The following is a 12,579-nucleotide window of genomic DNA, read 5'->3' on the forward strand; positions in this document are numbered from 1 at the left end:
CCTTAATTCAGCATAAAACTCAAAAACAATTCACTATGTAGATTTTCAGCATCCGCGCTCCGGTAAACAACACGGCGCATACTTTGTCTCGGGTAAATGTATGATACACACTGTACGGTATATTAGGTATGCTTTTACTTCGTTTCATAATTAATCATTAGATTTTTATTAGAAGAAAAGAAGCATGGGGTTTAATCTTAAATTGTCACAATTGTACAAAATGGATATAGGACACTAGATAGGGCATCCATCACACTGTACCCTATGTACCCTATGGAAGTCTTACATTTTGGATTCCTCACTTCAGGCTGTTGGATTATTACTAGAAGTTCTGTGAAAAGTCTAAAAGACTGTGCCAGACTGTTTCTACACTTTTGAACTGGAGTTTTTGTTGCAGGAGAGAAGTTTCTGCAGCCAGAGACGTGATTCAGGACAGTCGTGGTGTCGCTGTTGTGTGACCCGGGGGAAGGAGGAAAATCTTGGTGCCTGGGGGGATTTACGGTACGGAGTGACGCTGTCCTGCTGACGTAAGCCTCTGCGTTTTGAAACTTCTGCAGTTTCTATGCCGTATCACTCAAAAGCACAGAGACGCCGCACAGGAATTTGGTTATAGGGAACCGTGTTTGCATTTGAATGTAAGCCGGTTTCCTCTCGGAAGTGCTCGGTGCTTATCTGCAACGCTGCGTTATCAGCATGCCTCGCCTCTCTCAGCCCTGCGCTGACATTTCTCTCAATACCGCAACTGGATGGATTATAAAGACCCGGACGCTACCTGTGTTAGATCAGGTGTTCGAAAGCCATGGGGGGGGGGGCTACTGCATTTCCATCTTTCGTTCTCTCCCTCTAGTTACAGCAGCTGGTCTGAGTTCATTCACATTTGATTGGTCGCACACATACACTATAGGGGACAAAAGTATTGGGACACCTGACCTTTCCTGCCATATGTGGGTCTTCTCAAGGGCACAAATTGTACAGGACGTCTTCAGATGCGGTATAACAACATTTTTGCGTTCACTTGCAACCTGTTCCAGCGTTTCAATGCCCCCCTCTGCACAAAGTGAGCTCCATGAAGATCTGCTTTTTAATGGTTTGGAGAGGTTCTTGAGTGGCCTGCTATAGAGCTATAAACCCTATTGAAAACCTTTGGGATGAATGGGAACACTGACTGCACCCCAGATGTCTCCAGCTTTGTGGCAATAGTTTGTGAAGAACCACATATGACTGGAAAAGTCCATATCTATAAAGCCAGGTGAAAAAAAAAAGCCACCCTATTTGCATACTATGGTTTTACTGTATGGGGGCATCTGGTCCTTATTAGGTCTTAGAATTATAACTGCAACCTTAGATGAACATCACATCACACATTGTCATTATTATAACACCAAAATGGATGTTTAATAAGTACAGCATTACTGCTTCTACAGGATTGATGAGGCTAAGAAGCAGCCAGATGCTCTCAGATGCTGAAATGTCCTTGATGAACTGAGCATCAGCAAGTGTAAACCATTGAATGTCAAGAGGGAGTAATTTTTACACAACTTGAATGAAAAACCAGGGTTTTATTTTCCTAGTTTGAGTTACTAAAGCCTGATATTTTGTTGTTGTTGTTAAAAACCTATAACACAATGACTGTGACTGAACAACTTTCTACATTCTACTTACATCGTGCAGTGTTTACATTAGTTTGGGTTGTTAGGGCTCCCATCAGTCTTTGTTATACTGATTTGGTGGAAAGATCTGCGGTGTGTCTCGATCAGAGCACTGATCAGGGAATCGGCTGTTTCTAAGGGCCATCTCAGGCTCAGAATCGTTATGTAACTCACCACAAAACCCAGGAAGCTCACTCTGCTCGAGGATCCCCATGCACTGAAAATGGCGTCCTATTTCCTAAAGTCTCTCAGCTCGAAAAGGAGCAGCAAACAAATTTTGAGTGGTAGCTCAGAGGTTAAGTGCCTTGCTCAAGGGCCCGAGGGTGGCAGCTTGGCGAGACGGGCAGCTTGAACCCTTGACCTTTCCAATCAGTAACCCAGAGGCTTAACCACTGAGCAACCACTTCCCCTTTCACACGCGCCATCAAAAAGATGTGTCAAATCTGGTTAAACACCAACCCGGCGTATAATCTGCGTTGGGTTACTGAACGGAAGGTTGGGTGTTCAAGGCACAGTATCGACCAACTTCCACCATTGGGCGCTTGAGCAAGGCCCTTAACCCCCTGTGCTCCAGAGGTGCTGTATCATAGCTGACCCTGTGCTCCGATTCCGGCTTCCTAACATAGCTGGGATTTGCAAAGAAATCCTTTCATTGTGCTGCAATGTTGGCGTGACACGTACATGCCTCTTCGTTATGGAGTTTACACGTAACAGATTTTCTTTGGGACAAGCTTATGACGTATACGAGGTGGAATCATCTTCAATGTCCGCTTGCACACTTGTACCCTTGTCCACTTCACCTTCAATAGTCCCCTTGTACAGCAAAAACGGCGTTCTCAGCATTCCTGCCACTTCTGAAACGGATCTCCGCAACGGTGTCCAAACGGCAACCTCTGAGTGGATCTTAATCTTCGGCAAGAGGGCGAAGTCTGCGGGAGCCAAATATGGCGGGTAGGGTGGGTGCGGAAGATTGATTTGTTAGGTTGTTTCCCATCGAGAGACTCACGTGCGGGTAGACCTCGGTGACAGAGTGCGCACGTGGTCAGAATAGGACCAGTTGCACGGCTCGCGATGTACACAGAACGATGTCTTTAGGCACACTGACTTATGAAGGTAGGTGCTTCCTGTGACCATGCGTGCAGCCTTGTGCTGCCATCTGTTGGCATGTAACAATACTAGTTTCTAAACATTTTGATACCTGCTATTAGGTTTTTTGTTTGTTGATGGACAGCGACTGAAGAGGAAATTCAGGTCATCTGTGATCTCAAAGTGTACTGAGCACCGGTTCTTACCATCCTGAAATCGTGTACATGACATATTGAGGATATTCAAAACTATAACTTCATGCCACCTCCTAGATGTCAAGTGTTTGTGTACGATAAACTCAAAGCAAAACTGCAGCATGGTGTAGCTCCTCCGATTCGACTCCTAATCTTTTGTACACTTTTGCGCATTGAAAACAAACAGAGTCGGTCATTAGGACACGCACATAACCAGTGATTTTCCCCATTTTCTCTGAGCCAGCACAGCTGCTCTCTTTAGCGCAGCCTCTTGAAAAGCCGCACCAATTAGCCTCCTCTTGGCTTTCCACCAACCTCCTCAGGACCGGACTCATTTTCAAGGGGTCCTATTGGATTCTGAAGCTACGTGTGCTCCTATACACAATCCACTACAAAGCGGCACAAAAAGGAGAAGGATGCGTGGCTCCTGGGCGGCTAACATGTGCTTAAACCTTCGCTGTAATCCGTAATATTCATCACGTCAACGTCAGCCCCTGAAAAGAGCTAAGGATTAGCCGCGGCCAAATCCAAATCTGAAATTTCTCTCCACGGTCACAAAGCCGACGCTTCTCCATTCTGCTCTGCACGTAATGCCCCCTGGTGGCATTAAACTCCTTATAGGTGCAGTCAGGAGGGTGGCTGATGTACAGAGTGACCCGATTCTGTCATTTACTCTCAGACACACACACAGACACGTACCTGACGGCCTCGGCTACGTTGTTGGAAGTGTGCCCTGACAGCGAATCGTGCAGGTTGCGGATGAAGTAATCTCGGTAGTCCTCAGGCAGAGCCATGAATGTGCCGCCCATTACAATGAACTCCACCTTATCCACACTGTGGCCCAACTGCTTCAGCTACACATGGTCACACACACACACAAAAATACACAAATATTTGCCTGTTCTTAGAAATCAGTTGAAAATCCATCATTATTGTTTCTACATTACAAATGAAAGGCACAACTGTAAACATCTTGCAACACTTCAGCCCTCCTCAGGAACGCCGTTGACCGATTAATCGGTTGTGCCAATTAATCAGCACCGATAGTTGATTGCTGGAACTATCGGCAAAAATCCATACCAGTAGTTTTTCAGGGTAGCGTCCATTGCCGAAGGAGTTGAGTAGGTCCGCTATGATTACCAGAGCGGCCTCTAGAGGTTAACAGTGGTGGAAGTAGCGTAGTTAATGCTTTAGTGCTTTAACTCGAGTGAAAGTTTAAAGGCAGTGTTTTTATCACTTTCCTATTTTACTCAACCACATGGTTTGTGTACTTCGTCAGCCACTGGAGGTGAATCACTGCGCACTGCACTGACAGCACAGGGCACGGAGAGCGCTATATTCTATTTACTATTTATAATTTATGAATTATATTTCATTTAGCACATTTTCATGATTCAGTCCTGTTTTGTTTTATGAATTTTTGTAATAAAGTGCAGCACTATCTTACATTAAGTGTTCTGGATACTGGATTAAAAAATACAAATATTCGGTTGATTAATCATTTTTTGTCAAGTACAATCCAATCTAGCGATCGGCCAACGTCTAGCACAGATGCAGGTCATGCTCACATAAAACATCAGCATTCAGAGGGAAAGATACAAGATGATCTTGTTCCAGATGAGCTGGTTGGAGCATTTCTGAAACCGCTAATCTCCTGGGACTTTCACACAAACCTAAACCTGTAAAGTTTACAAAGAATGGTGCGAAAAACCAAAAAACATCCAGTTCGAATACGGAAGATTAGAAGAGAATGGCCAGACTGGTATAAGCTGACAGGCAGACTACAGTCAATCAAAAGAGATGAAACTCGAAGGGGATGAGCTACGACAGGGAAAACTGCCAAGACTGAGGACTATGTACAAACTTTTGCACTGTATTTGAGACGGTGAAGAGGAAAGCTGCCTCACCTGTTCCACCCGGTGTCTGGTCTGTAAATAGGGATCGTAGCGTGCTCGGATGGCCCGCATTGAAGTTGGCTAAGGAAGACACAATGATGATGTGGAAAAAAAACTTTTTTTTTGCAAAGAGTCAAATTGTATTTAAAAGCGAGAGCAGTGAGGACAGAGAGAGACCGCATCCTCACCTCGTAGCCTGTGTACGACTGCGTCGAATATTCAAAATCAGAGTCGGGACCGCCTGGACAGTATCTAGAAGATAAAAAAAAAAAAGAAAGAAATCAGTCAAAGCGGGGCTAATCGATGCGTAACTTTCTTATGGTAAAGCACGGTGGTGGCGGCATTGTTAATCCAGTAGAAGATACATGGTGTGCACACTAATGCAACCGGGTTATTGATCCATCTCTCTGCTATACTATATACATTTTTGTACATTTCTCTAGTTTTGGTATCTGTTGTACTTACACACAGATGTTCCCTGTGAAGCTGATGTGGGGACAGCGATGGGGCTTGCACATCACAGCAACGACCGCAATCTAGACACAGAAACGAAAAATATATTTCGGCTCAGTTGAAAAATGACCTTTCGAGTAGAAAGTTCTTACCCTCACTCTATGACTTCTGTGGTTTTGGATATCAGGACAAAATGGTGCTTAATCAGGTCCTAAAATTGGGTCAATACCAGCTCAGATGAATGACAACACATGACCGTGTTGTTTTTTTTGTTTACAAAAATCATGGCAAAAAGAAATTAAGAAGCTAAGCAGCAGCTAGGTACTGATCATCAAATGTCCTTTATCAACTGATCATCAGCAAGTCTGATGTCCACCTCTATAAAAGCCCAAGTTTTAGCAGTTTGCTAGTCTGGCAAATTCTGATGTGCGAATATCAAAAATATATAAATATAACTCGAATTCTACAAACTTGGAAAGTGCTTATTTAGGTATTTCAGGAAGAGGTAGGTCTTCAGTCGTCGCTTGAAGATAATCAGGGACTCCGCTGTACGGACATCTAGGGGAAGTTCATTCCACCACCTCGGTGGCAGAACAGAGAAGAGCCTTGAAGTGTACTTACCTCTCATTCTGATAGAAGGACCTTAATCTAATATCAATAATAATAGAAAATGCGTTCAAAGTGCGAGGCGGAGACTAAACCAACTTGCGAACTTGTGTGTGTACCGCTACAACCCTATTTTACATTGAGAAAGAATAGAACACAAGTGGAAAACTAAAGAGTTTTCAATCCACATCTCATCTCATCACATTGTATGGTTTAGGCCATACAATGCTCTGAGATTCAAGACTATTTATTTAGTCAAGCATTTTGTCAGTAAGTCTTCCTTAGATCTTAGATCTTTCCTCTACAGAGCCCCAACTTACCCCCTGAACACACTGTATAGTGTCGTTTAAACACTTAAACAATGAGAATGCTTAACAATCTTTATTTTCTCTCTTTCTGTCACCTGCCTGGTTCATCCTGACATCCTACCTATAGATGGAGTCCTTCTCGATTGAGACCACTTTGTGCAGCTAGGGATAGTTTCTATCTACAGCCTAAAGATCCATAAAGCCACTGAGCAACTCAAAAACCTTGAAAAACTGATATCAACAGTCTACTACAGTTCCTCAGGACAGTATGCATGAATAGATCTGCATTTACACATCTATTACTGCACACCTCAACAATGTAGTTACAATGAATAGATATTCGGTGCCACTCAAATGAAAATGAGTTTCCCTTTTGAGTTTGGTTCCTCTTGAGGTTTCTTTCTCTTACCATTCATGAGTTTTTCCTTGCCAGCGTTACTGGCTCACTCATCAGGGATAAACAATTACAAGGAACAAACTTATAGGAAATAAACTTACACATTCTTTTTATACAACCTTATTTTAGCTTAATCTGAAGCCTCTTTGTACAATGTCCATTGTAAAAATCGCTATACAAATAAAATTGAATTAAAGAGTTACATCTTTGTCTAAAGTTCCATAAGGTTGCTATGATGGCTTTGGGCTGCAATTGTCATGAAGAGTTTTGCGATCAAGTGTCCATCAGTGAACAGTTGAACAGTGACAACCTCAACAGTAATGGAACAATAATAAATGGACTTCGGTGTTTTGAAACCGTTTGAGTATGGTTCCTCTCAAGGTTTCTTCCTCATACAGTCTCAGAAATGTTTTTTTTCCCCTGTAACTGCTGCAAAGTGACCATGAACTCATTTGCATACCAAAAGCATTCTAGCATCAAATGTGAGACAGCTAAAGCTTTCCCAATATTGGGTCATTAAACAGGAAAAAAACAGAAATCGAGGTGTTGCAATCGTCCAGTCCAGACCTCAACCCAACTGAAATGCTGTGGTGGCAGGACCTTAAGAGAGCTGTGCATAAACAAATGCTCGTAAACCTCAATGAACTGAATATACACTATAAAAAAATTAATCTGTGAAGAAATGATAGCCATACAGTAGAGGTTGACTGATAATGATTTTACCAATACTGCAAGCTAGGTTGGCTCTTACTTGCCAATAACTAATTAAAAATATATACTGGATTTTATACTGAAGAAAAAAAAAACTCAATGTAAAATTGTACTGAAGTGCAATACACAAATAAAAAATAAATTAATTTCAACGCCCCGGCCTTTGTGAAGACATTTAAATATTGGCCATTTTAAACATGACTGTTTGGATTTATGTGAAATAGTAACACTTTAAAGTAAGATTCCTATTGAAACATTAACTGCAATATTGTTTGTTGTTAATTGCAACATTTACTAATGCATTTTTATTCAGTTCCTTTGATCTGTTAAATTTAGTGAATGCACTAACGTGCCCCGGAAAAACTATCGGTATGTATTTTCACTATCGAATGCCGATAAATTGGCAAAAAAACGATGAATCGGTTGACTCTAGTGAACGCCATAACTTCGAGTTATTGCTGCTAAAGGTGATTCTACAAGCTGTCAAACCATAAACTGTATTTCATTTTTAATAATCCTGGCCTCTGTGTACACTGAAGGTCGGTGAAAGGAAAGTGAGAGTAGCGTACCCCACTGGCCGTGCGGATGGGCTTGGCTTTCAGTTTCGGCACGAGAACCCGTCGGTACTGAGGAGGCACCGCAGCGATGATGTCGACGAGACGCGGTTGCGCCGAGAGGCCGTATTTCGCCGAGGTCTTCGTCTTCACTCTGAAACGCAAGGTTAACAAAACGCTTAGGTCTGGTCGCTTAGGTCTGGTTTGTGAAAGCTATGAACATATAAGAACCTCTGGCTTAATTTGAGGGACATCTGGGGAAGATTCTTTTTTTTATTCGAGCAAGAGGAAGAATGACTATTACAGCCTCTTAACTCAAATACCCCACTTAACAAAATAAGAATAAAACAGAGAAAATACGCCATGAAACCAATTTTGCTCATCATCAACTTCCTCTCACATGTGAACAGACAACAAAAGTCTCATGTCCCTCAATATACACTGTACAGATCAAAGTATTGGGACACCCGAAATTGTATGGGATGAAATTTTCCTTTCACTCGAACTAGTAAATCCAAACCTGTTCCAGCATGACAATTCCCCTGTGCACATAGCCAGATCCATGAAGATCTCCTCGCCATAAGTTAGAGTGGAAGATCTTGAGTGGCCTGCTAAAGAGCTCTGATCTAATTTTTTGGTATTAATTTTGAACGCTGACTGCACCCTAGGCCTCCTCACCTACATCAGTACTGACTTTACTAACAGCCTTGTCGCTGAATGAGCACAAATCTCACAAAAGCCCGAAAAACCAATCGGTATGGATTTTGGTTTAAATCTCCACAAAATCTAGTGGAACATCATTCCAGAAGATTGGGTTGTTATAAGAGAAAATTAAGACTAAATGTGGAATGGAATGAATCTTCTTGTCAGGTGTCCACAAACTTTTGTCCATATAGTGTATGTATATGGCAGGAAAGAGGAAATTTAACCTTTTGATTTGCAGATACTCTTAAAGAGTGAGGAAGATGATGTTACACAGAAACCCATTGATATAAATGTAATGTTAAAGCACTGTTTTATCTCTGTGTATGATTCCAAAAGCAACACTCACAGATCGTATATAAAAATAACTCGTGAATATTGCTCTGTACAGTATATATGCATAAAAGTCTACATGTAATCACTAGGGTATTGCACTTTCACTTTTTCATCGGTCTTCCCTTCTAATTCCTTTCTAAGTCTACCTCTACTTCAAAAAGTGAAGAAAATTCTCTGTATAATGCTTCTCCTCTTCTGTCATGGATGAAACTCATCATCATTGTTGCAACAGTCTGGAGTTTACTTACTTATTAAGGTTGATATCTTTCCCCTGCTCGTGGGCCTCAACCAGCTGTTTGATGACGTCTGCGATCGTCATCATCATCAATTCGGCCCGGCTGAGGTCACCTGATTAAACCAGAGACATATGTCAATTCAAGTGTAATATAATATTTATATATATGTGTGTATATATATATATATATATATATATATATATATATATATATATATATATATATATGCTACTGTTGGCTGGAGGAGAAAGACGCATAGCAGGGAAATAAAAAGTCTGGGAGAGTGGAGGTTCGGATGGGCGCTTTAAATGTTGGTACTATGACTGGTAAAGGAAGAGATGTAGTTGATATGATGGAGAGCAGTGTGTTCAGGAGGTGGACCAAGTGGAAAGGAAGTAAGGGTGATGAAGAAGAAGAAGAAGAAGAAGTAGTGAACATCATTCATGTGTCTTCCAACAGGACAAAAACCCCAACACACCACTAGGCCATGTAAATGCTATTTGTCCAAGAAGAGTAAAAATGTGCTGCATCAGATTCCTTGGCCTCCACAATCTCCCTCATCTAAATCCAGTTCAGATGGTTTGCGAGGAGTTTGACCGGAAACATTTACGGTATGTAACAGAAGCGCTTATACAGAGTGATGTACAAAAGTGCTTTGAAGTCTCCATCAGTAAATACATCCACTCTGGTCCAGACTTAGGATTCAATCAGCCTCAAACTCTGTTAAGAGGAATTATAGCACTCTTAGTGTTAGTTTAGCAGTTTGAGGAAGGTCTTCACCCGTCGAATTGAGCCAGTGGCTCAACTGTTCGGACATCTTGGAGAGGTTCATTTCACCACTTCGGTGTCTGAACAGAAAAGAGTCTTGATGTATACCTCATCCGTTTTCCGCTTTGTAGGCAAGCATCAGCGTTTTGAATCTGATGCGTGCAGCTACTGGAAGCCAGTGAAAGGAGTGCAGCAGTGGGGTGTGTGGGAGAACTTAGGAACAAGTCATCCAGCTACATTTTGGATCATTTACAGAGGACACAGAGATAGACTTGCCAGCACAGAGGGGCAGTAGTCCAGTCTTAAAATGACAAGGGACTGAACAAGCACCTGACCAGCCTGCATGGATAGAAATGGCGGAATCCTTCTGGGGAGTGAAGGAAAAGCAGCTAACAAGTACTCAAAACCTTAGGGAACACCTCAGGATTGTTAAAAGAAAATATCCATATTTCCATATTTGTTCTTTGATAGTTTGGATGTCAGTACAATGCCAGCCATTTCTTAGCCAGCCATTTCTTTAGTGACAGGTAAAGATTTCCCCAATCAGCTGATTGACCACCATATCACAGAACTCTCTCTCTCTCTCTCTCTCTCTCTCTCTCTCTCTCTCTCTCTCTATATATATATATATATATATATATATATATATATAAAGATATTTACACACACTTTCAGAATCACTTACTCTTCTTTTTCGGCTTTCCCATCGTGACAACCGCTCATGAAGGTAAAATAACTTTTCTTTAAAAAAATATATTACGATTGTCTTCACGTGTGCCGACGTAAACAGGGTTAGCATGCAAGCGTCAAAACATGGCTAATGCCGCTAACAGCGAGTAGTGTCGCAAAATGTTACATTCACGACAGTTTAGCGCTCTCTTATGGCAGATCTGTTCATTCCTTCCTTTAGAGCGGATAAACCCATATTTTATCCTACTGTAGGGCCAAATATCATAATAAACGCTGCATTATACAATTATACATGCATTATATTATTATAAATAATATTCAAATAAAAGTTTCCATGCTTCCTCTCATTAATAACTTAATACTGTTTAAAAATACAGAAATAAATAGAAAAGATGACTGTAATATGCACAACTATTCATGCAGTTTTACTTTCAAAATTTACTTAAGGGAAAACTTGCAGTGCAATGAGAGACAATCCAATATAATGTAGAATAGAGTTTGATGTCTAATACATATATACAATGACCTCTATTGAGAGGCATGAAGCTGGTTTTTATTTTTCTAAAGTTTTTCCAAATGGCATGTTCTCCTTTTTTTCTCCCTTTTCTTATAAATGTCATGGTGGACAAATCATGCAAATGAATTTCACAGGCCTTCAGTGGTGTCCTACCTGAATTAACCCACCGCTTAATAGCATCATTATGACGCCACGGCTATAGAAAGCATCAATATTATATAGAAAAGCAGTAGAATAGAGCGGACAGGAATCTCATACAGTCAGAAAGTCATTACTAAAGCAAGGAAACCCAAGAACACAATTCAACAAGTCTCCTTTCACTGTAGCCACAGCTGCACCCCCTGCATAAATCATCTCTAGCAGAAGTATAGTAACCTTATAAAACAACCCTGGGTTTTCCCTGCATTTTTGTTAATTTTTTCCACACATTGCAGTTTTCCTGGGGATTTTAAGTTAAGGCAAATTGTGTGTTTGTGTGAAATAAAACACATAAGTATAAATGATTCATAAAGAAGATTAGCAACTGTTTGAATTGTTTTGGCCGACATTTCCTAAAGATGTCGCAGAGTTTTGGTTGCAGAAACACTTAATTTTCAAGACGGACTTTTTCTTGAAATGTCAGTCTTGAAAATTAAGTGTTTCTGCGACCAAATCAATTTATTTTTCTCTGTTGCTTGAAGCTGTTGCTTGAACCAATCAGAATGTGATTTGGACAATTCAAGGCCTCCAGTCATGGCAGCATTTTTTTGTCCATTTTGGAATGATAAAAACTGATATTAAATCCACAGATATATATTGAGCTTGTGCAGTTTGCTACAGCTGCTGTTTTAACAAGTCTGACTAGTGTGCTCTATAACCATCAGTCAATGGTGTAAAAGCATTTCACTGCATGTTGTGCTCTGTATGTATGTGTATGTGACAAATAAAATTTGAATTTGAAATTGAAAAGCTGATGTGACTGGACGCCTGCTATGGGGGGGCCTTGGATTGTCGAAATCTGATTGGTTAAAACAACAGTTTCAAGCAACATAGATTTGAACCTACCAAGAGCCAGGGCTGTTCATTCACAGCAATACGCGATGCGACGGCTGAATTCTGATTGGAGAGAAACTCCTAGACACAGTGCACCCAAAGGAAACACTATAAAATGAAGAGAATAGACTACTGGACAAAATATATATTAAAAACATGTCAGTGATTCTGATAGAGTTTAGGGCAGCAGAAACGATCTTGCCCACCCTTGCGGCTCGCCACTTTCTGCTTTAGATGAAATCCTGCTCGGCTCCTGATTTTAATACCTGACTGAGGTGGTCTCTGCCTGTTCAGTTTTCACATAAGCAGTGGACAATTTGCTGGATGTTAATAAACAGTCTCTTTAAGCCTGTATTTACAGACCTATTTTTATATAATTAACAGTTGGCAAGCAGTGCAATGTTTACACTGTATATCAGACCTGTGTCATAGTGAAAAGTTTAAT

The 12,579-nt window shown here is 41.1% G+C and overlaps 1 protein-coding gene across 1 annotated transcript in view; it reads right to left on the bottom strand.

Annotated features, from left to right (window-relative positions):
- elp3 (elongator acetyltransferase complex subunit 3) overlaps positions 1-10,747 on the bottom strand; it is a 31,447-nt gene extending 20,700 nt beyond the window's left edge. The window contains exons 1-7 of the mRNA XM_046836551.1: positions 10,581-10,747; positions 9,140-9,239; positions 7,869-8,007; positions 5,290-5,360; positions 5,013-5,076; positions 4,837-4,905; positions 3,629-3,783 (exon numbers count right to left, since the gene is read on the bottom strand). Coding sequence (XP_046692507.1) covers positions 3,629-3,783; positions 4,837-4,905; positions 5,013-5,076; positions 5,290-5,360; positions 7,869-8,007; positions 9,140-9,239; positions 10,581-10,602 — 620 coding nt within the window. The 5' untranslated portion in view covers positions 10,603-10,747. The remainder of the gene's footprint in view (positions 1-3,628; positions 3,784-4,836; positions 4,906-5,012; positions 5,077-5,289; positions 5,361-7,868; positions 8,008-9,139; positions 9,240-10,580) is intronic.
- Positions 10,748-12,579: the final 1,832 nt, after the last annotated feature.

The sequence above is a fragment of the Silurus meridionalis genome, chromosome 23 (genome assembly GCF_014805685.1).
Source record: "Silurus meridionalis isolate SWU-2019-XX chromosome 23, ASM1480568v1, whole genome shotgun sequence".
Taxonomy (NCBI): domain Eukaryota; kingdom Metazoa; phylum Chordata; class Actinopteri; order Siluriformes; family Siluridae; genus Silurus; species Silurus meridionalis.